Source organism: Rutilus rutilus (assembly GCF_951802725.1).
Source record: "Rutilus rutilus genome assembly, chromosome: 18".
Classification (NCBI taxonomy): domain Eukaryota; kingdom Metazoa; phylum Chordata; class Actinopteri; order Cypriniformes; family Leuciscidae; genus Rutilus; species Rutilus rutilus.
This window is the reverse complement of record NC_140231.1, coordinates 9,176,603-9,188,691: the sequence shown is the minus strand read 5'-3', so window position 1 is coordinate 9,188,691 and position 12,089 is coordinate 9,176,603. Positions and strand designations below refer to the sequence as shown.

Here is a 12,089-nt window from a genome sequence, read left to right as displayed (position 1 = left end):
GAGAACTCCACTCACCGGCGTTGATAACTCCTGCTTGCCCGCATCTCCCGCAGCCCGCCGTCCATTCGCCACTCCCACCCATAATCGCACACCCAGCCAGCACAGAGCCAAGGCCCGATTCGCCCGAAAAGCAAGGTCTATCGCCCACAGTTAGGTGAGGTCCAGGGTTTGGTTGAATATCCCCAGCCATTAGGAGAGTTATCATCAAATATAGGATAACTCTACTTAGTCGATTTCATTTCTTTCTTCCCTTAAGACTTGTGCAACCTTTTTCTGGCAGGGTGGCTTGGCCCTTTTTTTAAATGGTTGCGTAGCTTGCATGCTGACTCCATGTGTTAAGAGTGGTACAACACTGCCGATCACTTTGGCTGGTTAAATTTGTATAGCAGCAGAGCACGGAGAGTAGGAATAGTATAAACATATAGCATAGAGCAAACGTTCTTTGGACAACAACCAGTGTAATCTGCCCGACCATTTTCTCTAGTGAAGTGGAGCCGCAGTATCAAGGGCCCGCCCACACTCCTGCAGAATCAGTACAGTTTACTGCAGAACAACTCATTATGTAGGTGTGAAATAAACAGTTATGGACATATAGAAATTAAAGTTTAAGCTCCAATGTCCTCGCGAAGATCCCGAAAAAAGCGCCTCAGTGACTATTTACTCAGTGAAGCTGTCAATCTCAGCTGTCAATCATGACATCACGTCCCCGTTTTTATAGCATCAAATAACTAACTAAAACCAAACTTATTTAAAGAACGAACACTTAAACTAACATCAGTGCGATAAAAACTGCATAAAATGACATATCTTTGGAAAAAATATATTTGAAGTGTAATTTGATTGTTGAGTTTGTCTCACGTCCATTACATTTCATGGAGAAGGGTGCTAGACCTATGTTTATGACCTATACTGCATCCAGCCACTTGGGGGTGATCGAGATGCTTTGGCTTCAATTTTCAGGACTCGTGCTTGGTTGATCATGTATTATCGGGGGGCGTGAAGCTTGGCCACCCCTAATGTGCAAAGCACTTTTGACAACACTGATAAACAGGTGACTTTTTCTTCTCTATGACGCAAACAGTCTGCTCTATTCAGACAGAACAGCTCCGAACAGCCATACATCACAAACCTCTCTGTGTACGAGGCTAGGAGCGAGCTGTAAAATTTAATGTCGGTAGCGTTTACTTGCGAAGTTCAGTGCAAGCCGAGTGAGCAAAGCAAGAGAGACGGTGATGTTATTTACCTATTTCACTACCTATTCGTGAAATTTTGTTAAAATTGAGGTTTCATCATGAGAAACAAATGTTAGCTTACAATTAATTGCATAATCTAATGTTAGCTAAAGTTACTGTAAATGCTAGCTAGCGAAAACATTTCTGAATAATGTTGCCAGATAAACATTGTTTAAATTAATAAAAATACAAGGTTTGGGGAGTTTAGTGCAGTCTCGGGTGTCTTGGGGTTTGTATTCGTTTATGATCTATAAATTCTGTAGAATTTGCTTTTGGTAGGCTACAGCATGTCAAAGTCAGTAGTGAATTTTTTTGGACACCCAAATAAAATCACTGGTTCTTACCTGGCCCTGAAAAAACATTCTGACTAAGCCCCTGTGTATTATACAAGCAAGAATGCAATGTTTCCCGAATATCCACATGATTGCAAATATAACATTGGTTTTATACATCAGTTCAGCAAACGAAAGGTTAATATGACGAGATGCCCATTTTAAACACAGTTTTCTCAGTATTTTTTGCTCTATTTTGGAACAAAATAATAATTCCAACGAAAGCCACAGAAGAACTGCTGCACACAGAGGTGTTTCGTAAACGAATCTGCGGCTTTGAACAAATCGTGAGAGTCAATGATTCAGTTACCCATTCATAAATACAACTACTTGCTTCATTACTGAATGAATGAATAAAAAAATTACTCTCTGACTCACTCATAAAGACAGTGGTTTACCGCCACATCCTGGCAGTTTTAATTCAATTTTTAAAAGTATCACTTTGTTTTTACCATCATTGCATATTTCTCTATTGATTTTATCAATAATAAAAGTAATTTTATATAAAATTAGTAATTTTAAAAGTAAAAATTAAAGTTATTTATTAAAGTAAAAATTCACCTGAAAAAAAAATCGGTTTAAAGCTACAATATGCAAGAATTTTTTGCCGCTAGAGGGCGCTACATTCCAAACAACATCAACGGCGTAGCTTGATGACGATGTGAAGGAGCGTGGAATGATGGGAACTGTCGTTTTAAACTCCACCGTGGATGTAAATCAGTCAGACGGGAATCGAAAAATCATGTTCATGGATGAGGCTAAGTTCTTTTTTTATTATGACATGCTTTTTGTGGCGAGGGGGGCGTGGTTCAGCGCGGTCTGTAATGGGAGAGAGAAGAGACGAGCAAGTAGGTCAAGTGCAAATGACGAACACCTGTGTCTTATTGCAGTGATCGGCGTGGAGAGGCCGCTTATAAGCCGCGCGCTGGAACGAGAGAGAGACTGACGAGAAAATTGGACGCAGAGAAAGAAAACCGGTGGATCCGAGCTCTAATTTTTGAACTGTTTTGTGCCGTCGCGGTTGCCACGGTGAATGCGCGTTGTGCACGACTTTTGTTTGTTTTGCTTTATTTTAATAAAGTACGAGTCCCAGTCACGCCGACCCCTGTCTTCTTCCTTCCTGACTTTTGAACCTCATCACACTTTTATTTCATTAAAATGAATTAACCGCAAGAAAAGTAAGGTTTAATACTAAATTGGTTATCATAGATACTGTATGTCGAATTCATTGTTGTGATAACGCGGCGCAGTTTTACGTGTTCTAAACAATTGTTGTAAAAGTACATTCGAACACACATCATTTGCCAAAATACTGATTAATCTTTATGTATAACACATGCTATATTTATTTACATGGCCATAAACACCAGACGTGATAAACAATGTCAATAAACTAAACACAAATCTAAAGCAATAATACTTCCCTTACATAAACATAACTATTACCGAATGCTACATTTGGAAAATATAAAATTAAGCATGCTTTGTCGACAGAACCAGCTGCAATCGGTAAAGAATAATTGTTTTCCATAACGACTGCACAAAACAAGCTAACGTTTGTTGCTTGATAGACGCTACAACTACAACTTTCGCATTTGTCCAGGACTCCACGCAGTACGAGCGGAAACCGAGGGTAACGCGGATATGACGCAATTGACTGGCGACTCCCAGCTCCCCCCTGCTCTAACGCCCCGTTTCCTTGGTTAAAATCGCAATTTTCTCACGATTTAAAAATAGTTGGAAACATTTGGGATATTGTAAGTAATCAACTTAACAAAATATATAACACTGGCCTTGAGATTATGGGATATTTTAATGCAAAATTCTTGCATATTGTACCTTTTAAGGGGGCAAAATATTGTCCCTTAATGGAAAAGGTGTGACTGCAGTCTAAGGGCATTTTCAGACCTGTAGATCGTTTCCTTTGTTTCAAAACAGGGACTTTATTTGTTACAATGTTGCATTTTCTTCTTCGTTCAGTTCGCTTCCACAAGGCAACATTTCAAAGCGTACCAAAATGTGTTTATTCAAGTCACATGCAAGTAAAACTGTCCTCTTATTGGTCAGAGTTCCCTCTGCGTCATCTATCTAGCTGATTGACAAGTTCGCTCCACAAGCTTTTTTGTAACAGACACGCATGCAAACACTAGCCTTATGTAGCCATCATTCTCGCATTATTATATAGCCTATATAATGCAGTTAGAGCAGGAACAAGTTTTTGTCGGAACAGCATTCTTGCAAGAAGAGCAATTACACAACATTTTAAGATGAAGAGGCACTCTTTGGTTTTCAACTGCGATAATGAATGTACTCACTCAAAGAATCAGACACTGCTGCTTTTTATATTACACATTTGCTATCATGAATTATGATACAGCTTGGTTCATTGGTCCGTTGGGTCGAATTGCTTTCTCACCTCAACCGAACAGCTCCAGAGTTCGTTTTCAATCGGGCCGAGACCACCTCGTTCAGGTGATCTCGGAGCGATTATTTTGGTGCAGATCTGAGCACGATTGACGTGTTCATATATGTCTAAACGATCCAAACTAAGAGAGAAAATGCACCAGGTTCCGAAACAAATGCTCCAAACGAGCCAGGTGAGAAAGCACCCTTAGTCAAAGAGAGGGCAGAAGGGTTAAATGCCTCAGGGGTTAAGCCACTCTAAAAAGTTTGAGAAACACTGTTTTACAGTAAATATTCATATCTCTTAACTCTCACATTTTTCATTAATAACGTACAATCTAAGTTTAAAATGAAGTCAAAATGTAAATTGAAATCAATAACATAACGCGAAAGTTGAAGGAAGATAAATACACTAGCAAACTCCTTAGCAGATATTTGAAGTTTAAATCTTTACCCAAATCAAACATATTTGAGGAGATAAATAGTGTAGTATAATCTGTTATCTTGGTTGTCTTGTATCTTATCTATGAAAGTTTGATAGTTTAATAGGGATTGGTTTCCGCCAGTAGAGGGCGCTCGTGCAACCGAAGCAATGACACACATCTGAGTCTAGGAGAAGAAGAGAAGTGAGCGAGGGAACATAAACATGAGAAGTGGAACACAGCCGTTCATTCTGCTATATAATCTGCTATTTTCAGACTGTGAGTACATTCATTCCATGATTTTTTTGGGGGAGAAATCTAAATCCAAACGACTAGTGAATCACTCAGAAATTAATCGAAATGAACCGACTGATGTTGTACATTACGCTCGTGAAACGTAAACTATTTAACGTTACTGACTGGTTTTTACAATTTGTGAAAGTTGAGTTTTCATTTTATGTAATGGATAAATGAAACCTGGTAATAATTTTTGAATGTATTAATCATATCTAATGTAAGAGCTACATAAACATCAGAGGAGTTGAATTGTTTCTAAACAACGAGAGTTCTTCATGGGAGTTTAAATGCTGGGGAATATTCCCATCTTCCCACAGGAGAAGAAGCAAGCAGGAGGAATTACTCCAGGAGAAACTGCTGACATACTATTGTAAAGATGGAGTTTGAGGAAGAAACCTGCAGAATAAAAGATGAAGATACAGAGGAACAAATAGGTTGGTGTTTTCCTTCATTCTCTTTAATGACTGATGAGGAACATTAAGATGAAAACTGACATATCCTCCTGAGACCCAAACATAGATTTTTTCTTCTGTATAGGACATTATTTTAGTGAATTTCTCTGAAGATCATTGATGTCACAGTTTTAAGTCTGGATGTCCCATAAAGAGCACATGCAGGGCTTTTCAGAGATACCAAATGTTTGGAGGTTTCACCATTACAACTCCCTCTTGTTCTTTAAAAGTGACTGACATTGACTGAATTATCAAATTTAGCATTTTTATGGAAAATTATAATATTTTGTAATTATTATTTAAATCTGACTAATTTTCTAATTGTTTGTCATCAGTAAACATCTCAGGAAAACGTTATGTGGTTTCAATATGACTTTCTCTTATGAAACAGCTAGGGCATCGATTTCACACATGTCCTCTGTAGAAGACACCAGGATTTACAGCATGTTTATCAGGCATTTTGGGGAGACACGTGAATTGGGAAAGAAATTATTTAAACAATATTCCTATGAAATATGAGATGTTCTTAAAATGTTGCCAAGTTATTACTCCCATTATTACACAACATTTTTTATTAAATGTTGCCACTATAACACAATAATATCCCATTAATTACATTGTATTGAATGGGACTTTTATTACCCATTTATTTATTACCCAATTTTACACAGATATTGCATAAAGTAAAATAGTGTATCAAATCATTCTGTCATATCATTCATAATATATTTGAGAATCATCTTTATTCAAAGTTTGAATAAATGGCCTGAAACCAAATATTGATAGGTAAATGAAAAACAAAAACATTGTTTTTGCCTACATGTCTTATCATGCCATTTTATTTTCTTAGTAACTGAGTCCTGGTGTCCTCTACATAGGACATACCATAAAATATGAATAAAATTTATCCCCCCCCCCCCCCCCCCCCCAAATCTCCATTGGTTTCTTATGTTCCAAACAATGTAATGACAAACCAAATTCACACAAAAAAGATACTAGTAGACTCAGTAGTAAACTAGATTTGTTCTTAATTTAGAATGAACTTCTTTGTTTCTCATTTGTCCTTCTTTAATTGATTTTGATCATTTCATATGTTGATTTTAGACCCGATGGAAGTGAATGAAGGCAAACGGCATCATTTCATAAATGAAGTTGGAAAACTGACATTTAAAAACGAAGGCAAACTACATCTGTTTCAAAAACCTCGTCATTTCAAAAATGAAGATGGAAATGCAGTTGTTTTAAAGACTGAAGAGAATTTCACACTAAAACAAGCTGGAAAATCTGGAGTTAAAGGATTTTTCACCTGCTCAGAATGTGGAATGTTTTACGTGCATAAAGCAGACCTTAAGAGACACATGAGAATTCACACTGGAGCAAATATGTTCCGATGCACTCAGTGTGGAAAGAGTTTTATTCAAAAAGGAAACCTAAATGTGCACATGAGAATTCACACTGGAGAAAAACCGTTCACATGCACTCAATGTGGAAAGAGTTTCATATCCAAAAGCTCTCTCACCACTCATCTGCGCCGTCACTCTGGAGTGAGATCATTCAGCTGTGATCAGTGTGATAAAGCATTTGTTTTGGCATCAGACTTAAAAACACACCTTAAAATTCATACTGGTGTGAAGCCTCACTTTTGTTCTTTTTGTGGAAAGTGTTTTACACGACTGCAAAATTTAAAAGAGCATGAGCGTATTCATTCTGGTGTGAGACCTCATTGGTGCATTGACTGTGGGAAGAGCTTTATTTCATCCAGCCACTTAAAATCACACCAGAGAGTTCATACTGGAGAGAAATCATACAAGTGCTCACACTGTGGGAAGACCTTCAGTAGATCCAGTGACTTAAAAACACACCAGAGAATTCATACTGGAGAGAAACCTTACAAGTGCTCACACTGTGGAAAGAGTTTCGCTCGGACAGATTCCTTGAAATCTCATGAGAGAGTTCATACTGGAGAGAAGCCGCACCAGTGCTCTTCATGTGGGAAGAGTTTCACACAATTATCTAGTCTACTGACTCATAAAAAAAATGTTACCCGAAGTTGTCTGAGCAAATGTTCATGTTCAGATCCATCACTTACATATAATACACTTACAAGTAAATAATTTGACATTCAGATTAATCAAGTGCTGGATAATTTGCTAAAATTGGTAGTGAAGGTTGTTTGTTTGACAAGGAGAACCTTTGGGGAAGGTCACAATAGTTTAGAATATACGGGGCATTTGTGTAAAACTGGAAACAATAGTCTATTAAATCATATTCTTTACTTCAGACAACTTGTTTTATATGTTTAGATGTGATGCATTAAGATATTGAAGACTATTTTGCATTGAAAAATATAGATTCTATTAAAATTGCAGACGAACAGCAAAGGCTTAACAGCTTTAATCATAATTTTATTGCATCTGGGTCTACATTCCAAATAAATAATTATACTAATTTAAATTCTGAATTTCTGGATGCAGAATAATATCTATGTACTGGACAGTTTGCTTTTGAGCAAATAATCTCTTCTGATGTTTGCTCTGCTCTAAAATTGTCACTGTCAGCCAGAGTGCCGAGAACCACCAGAGGGGTTATCACTCCTCCAAGAGGAATCAAGGAGATCATATCATGAACTACATTTGCCAAAACACATTAGCTGTGTCCCAGTTTAGGGGCTGCATCCTCTGAAGGAATGCATCAAGATTTGTTAGTGGACAGTATAGCCGATTGCGTCACTGTGGCGCAACGAAGGCTGTCCCAGTTCAAAGGCTCCTTCGAACGATCCTTCAAATGCGGCCATGCAAATGTGGCCTTCGTGTCCCGTGAAATGAAGGATACAACAGATTATTTTCTTTCAAGTGTAAGAAAAAAATATTTGCAGCATTTTACTGTTATTCGTAAGTGTAATGCATGTATTGTGAAACTGCAGCTTCATGCTTAGGCAAAATATATATGATCCGACTTCCATTTTTCCGCGCTTCCACTTTTGGCACGTTTTTTTTCCCGCACAAATACGGCCAAAAGCATTGCAAGCCTGTGAACAGCAATTTGCAAGTGAAAACAACAGTCAGGAACTGAAAACAGATTGATCATGTAAAATCAACCTTTGTGTAAAAAAATTAACTGTTGCAAATGTCTAAATTACTTGTTGTGTACATGAGGCAAAATAACGTTAATTGTACAAAATAATGTTTCCAAAATAACCTGATTTGTACAGTTGTGTTTTTCTTTTAGCTGCGCTTACAGTTTTGGCACGATTCTCTCACTCATTAAGTTTTGCAAGGCGAAGAGGAGGGCAGGTCCACCTTCTTCATGTAGCCAATCAAATGAGCTTCTCGCTGACTCTCAATTTACTCTTATCTGATTGGTTCAATAAACACGCCAGTGGCCAGAACACATCTTTATCTTCATTTGGCTCAGCATTGTTTTCGTTGCCGAAATTGTACTTTTAATGCACCCATACATGTTACATAAACAAATAAATCATGATTGCTTAATACGCTGTGCACCATTAGGCTGACTATATGAGTTAATACTGAATTTCGAGCTGGTGTTAACGTTATTGGATTGACACTTTATACATTATATCTGTTACACCACTGAGCTGATGTTAAACTTCACATTTACATTTAATATCCATTCTTTAATACCTATGTAATAGTACCATTCTGATGCAGTGTTTTTAACATCATGTCTCTGTTCATGGTATTTAACACTCAATTATATATTTAGAAATATTGTCTTAGTCGCAATGTCATTATTGATTCTGATTACTTTCGTGTGACTGATCAAGCTATTATTTGTAGCTAGTATGTATAAAAAAAAGCTTTCTCTGTGTCCAGATTTGACTGTAGCTAATGAAAAACTGATTCTTCACATCAACATAAACTCTACTTTAACAAAAAGTAGTCTTTAATAATATCTGAATAAATATACATACCCAAATGCAAAGTAACTAATAGTGTCTGAATAAAAACCCAGCAACCAGGGAATAACCATAGACAGTAAAAAAAAAAAATGGGCACAGCAACCCCATAGACTTCAACGGAGAAAAGTGAAGTAAATTAGAAGCACTCACTTCCTGATGGCTGACCGTACTGCGCAGACTCAAACTGAGCTTAATGACGTAGATGTGATGTAAGCAACCTGTCTGTCCTCTAGTAGCTGTGCCAAGAGAAATCTGAATCATTCCCTTCCGAAACTTGCAGAGAGCGTGCAGGAGGTGTCCACGAGCTAGGAGCAGGAGCAACTTTTGCTAAGTATTCTGATTAATTATTTTGTCATTTTGCCTCCACGTCCCCCCGATTGCCTGCGAGCTTCTCCTCCTGTCCATACGGTAATTTCTCTACTGTGCGACAGAGAGTCGCGTGGTTATGACGCAATTGTTAGCCTATTTTTACAAAAACTGCTTTTATGGGGCTATAACGTAAGATACAAGGTAATGGAGCCTTTTATACATTTTCGTGTTTCTTTAGAAATAAATAATGGACAAATGGAGTCTTTAAACACCTCAGATGTTAAGTTATTCGCTGTCAAAGTGACCCAAAATGAATGGGAGTCAATGGAAATGCCTGTGCATTTCAGGCACCCGTGTGCCAGCAGAGCGAGTTTTTAGTACTGCTGGCGACATATTGAACGTACAGAGAAGTGTTCTGCGGCCAGATCATGTTGATCAGTTGATATTTTTGGGAAAAAAAATCTGTAGAGTTATTGAAGAGTAGTTGGTTACACTTGATATTTTGTTAAATATTGTTTGTTTATTAAAATGAGAGTAGTAGCAGGTTCAGCCACTGCTCATTCAACCTGAAGAAATGTTGGTTGCACTTTATTTTTGATATTAATACTGTATTTGTATTATTTTTATGTTGAAAAACAACAGCAAAAGTAGCAGGTAAACCTACTGTTTATTCAACCTGAAGAGATGTTGGTTGCACTTTATTTTTGATACTAATATTGTAATATTTTTATGTTGAAAAACAAAAGCAGAAGTAGCAGGTAAACCTACTGTTGAAATTTTGGTTGCACTTACTGTACTTTTATTGAAAATGTATTGAATATTGAAAATGAGAGCAGAAATGGTTAACTTCCTGTTAATTCAACCTAAAGTGTTGGTTGCACTTTATTCAAATAAAATGTGAATGCATTTGCCATTAATTGTTGTTTACTTGTTTGTTTATATCCATAATTAATTAAAGGTATAGTGGAGGATTTTCTTTTTCCGGGTGGATCATCAAGAATATTGGTCCTCCTAGTTGTCAATCATTCTGGTGATATGTTTACGTAAGGCTGTCGTACGTGCTCGTCCCTAGGTAGTTTTCGCTTTCTGCGCATGCGCACTTTCAGGTGTATATGTGTGGTGAGCTACGGTTTCAGCCATTCATTGAAGCTCGCCGTTCTCACCGGGTTTTTTCAAAATGTCTGAGGGTCGCAAGAGAAAAAGTGTCTACGAATTGTATGACAAGAAGAGAAAGGCCTCTGAAGAAAGAAACAAGACCAGAGTGTTTTTGGGAGAATATTTCACACGCTGGCGTGCGCTAAAAGCACAGGTTGGGCTTCCCACTGATGCCTCAGTCACAAAGTTTATACTCGACAGGTAAAGTTTGGCATGCTATTTGGAGAAATCCATTTAAAATCACTGCTAGTAAAAGTTAATGTAAGCTATGATTAGCGATGCTAGCCCTGGCACAAGTCACGCACTCGGCTCGTGCATGCTCTCTCATGCACACGTTTAATAAGCGTTCCCTCTCGGGAGCAGGTAGAGTGTTGCGCATGTGCATTGTGCAAGAGGGCGGTTCTTTTCTAAAATTCGGGGAAATCTTCTACTATACCTTACAAACAACAGGAATCTGGGAAACTTCACCTGCACTGTCCAGTATCCAGGTATTTATTTCAGTCACACTGGTTGAATTTTTGGCTAAAAAGTTACTGAATCGATTTCAAGTCACTGAATCGTTTCGGATCGTATCGTTCTAAAGGAACCAATATCGTCCTTGAATCGTATCGACAACCACGAATCGTGATACGAATCGAGTCGTTAAAACGAATCGTTACACCCCTACTATTTATAATACAGTACTTGCTTTTTCAGGTGGAGAGGTATTTTAGAGCTCAGTGAGAGCCCATAACATTATACAGCAGTGTTGTCTTGATTTAACTGTTAGCCCAATCATTACATGACTTGTTTATCTACATACGGTTACAGTCTTCGATTAGATCATATTTGCTTCGATTAGATCATATTTCCCCACCCCACAGCCACCCGAAACAGCATTGGGCTAGATTACTGTACAGTATCTGTACTGTAGCCTACAGTACAAAAAGTACTGTATCAGACAATGACCGATGCCATTGGACCAGAACGCTGTCAATCACTGCCTGATTCAACTTTGGCAATGTAAAGCCTTTTTTTTTTTTTTTTTACCATGCCAATAAAGCTATTTTAACCGGAATTTAATGCAGAGATTTTGAAAGAGGAGAGACACGACTTGAGATGAGACACGACTTGACCACAGACCACATCTCTGTCCGTAATATATTGAACAATATTGAACATAATAGACACTCAGTTATTTTGAAGTATCGCCCTGGTCGCAATAATTATTCTGATTACTTTTGTGTGATAAAGATGACTGATAAAGCTATTACATGTAGCTAGTATGAGTAACAAAATGCTTTTTCTGTGTCGATATTTGACTAATAATAATGCAAGAAATTTCGGAGAAATTTTTTTAATCTTTAATAGTCTTTAATAGTACATATCAAAATGCAAAACCTAATACATGCAAGTAATTATGACTGAAAACGTCCAGCAACTAGGGAATACACAGCCATGGATATATATTTATTAGGGGTGTAACGGTTCACAAAATTCATGGTTCGACACGATACACTTGTGTCCCGGTTCGGTACGTTTTCGATACAACAAAAAGAAAGAACACAATCTCATCACACCAAACG

General features: G+C 37.6%; 1 protein-coding gene across 1 annotated transcript; it reads left to right on the top strand.

Moving 5' to 3' along the window:
* The first annotated feature begins 4,561 nt into the window (after positions 1-4,561).
* LOC311277155 (uncharacterized protein) lies at positions 4,562-8,535 on the top strand. The gene is made up of 3 exons (XM_084387329.1): positions 4,562-4,668; positions 5,004-5,120; positions 6,243-8,535. Exons 2-3 carry the CDS (start codon positions 5,063-5,065, stop codon positions 7,250-7,252), a joined length of 1,068 nt encoding a protein of 355 aa, XP_084243455.1. The 5' UTR covers positions 4,562-4,668; positions 5,004-5,062; the 3' UTR covers positions 7,253-8,535.
* The last annotated feature ends 3,554 nt before the right edge of the window (positions 8,536-12,089 follow it).

Bases quoted from the DNA above. Each gene is read 5' to 3' on its own strand.
- LOC311277155 (XM_084387329.1), top strand. From the start codon at position 5,063: ATGGAGTTTGAGGAAGAAACCTGCAGAATAAAAGATGAAGATACAGAG. The intron at 5,121-6,242 runs GTTGGTGTTTTC...TGTTGATTTTAG, and splicing joins AGATACAGAGGAACAAATAG to ACCCGATGGAAGTGAATGAA.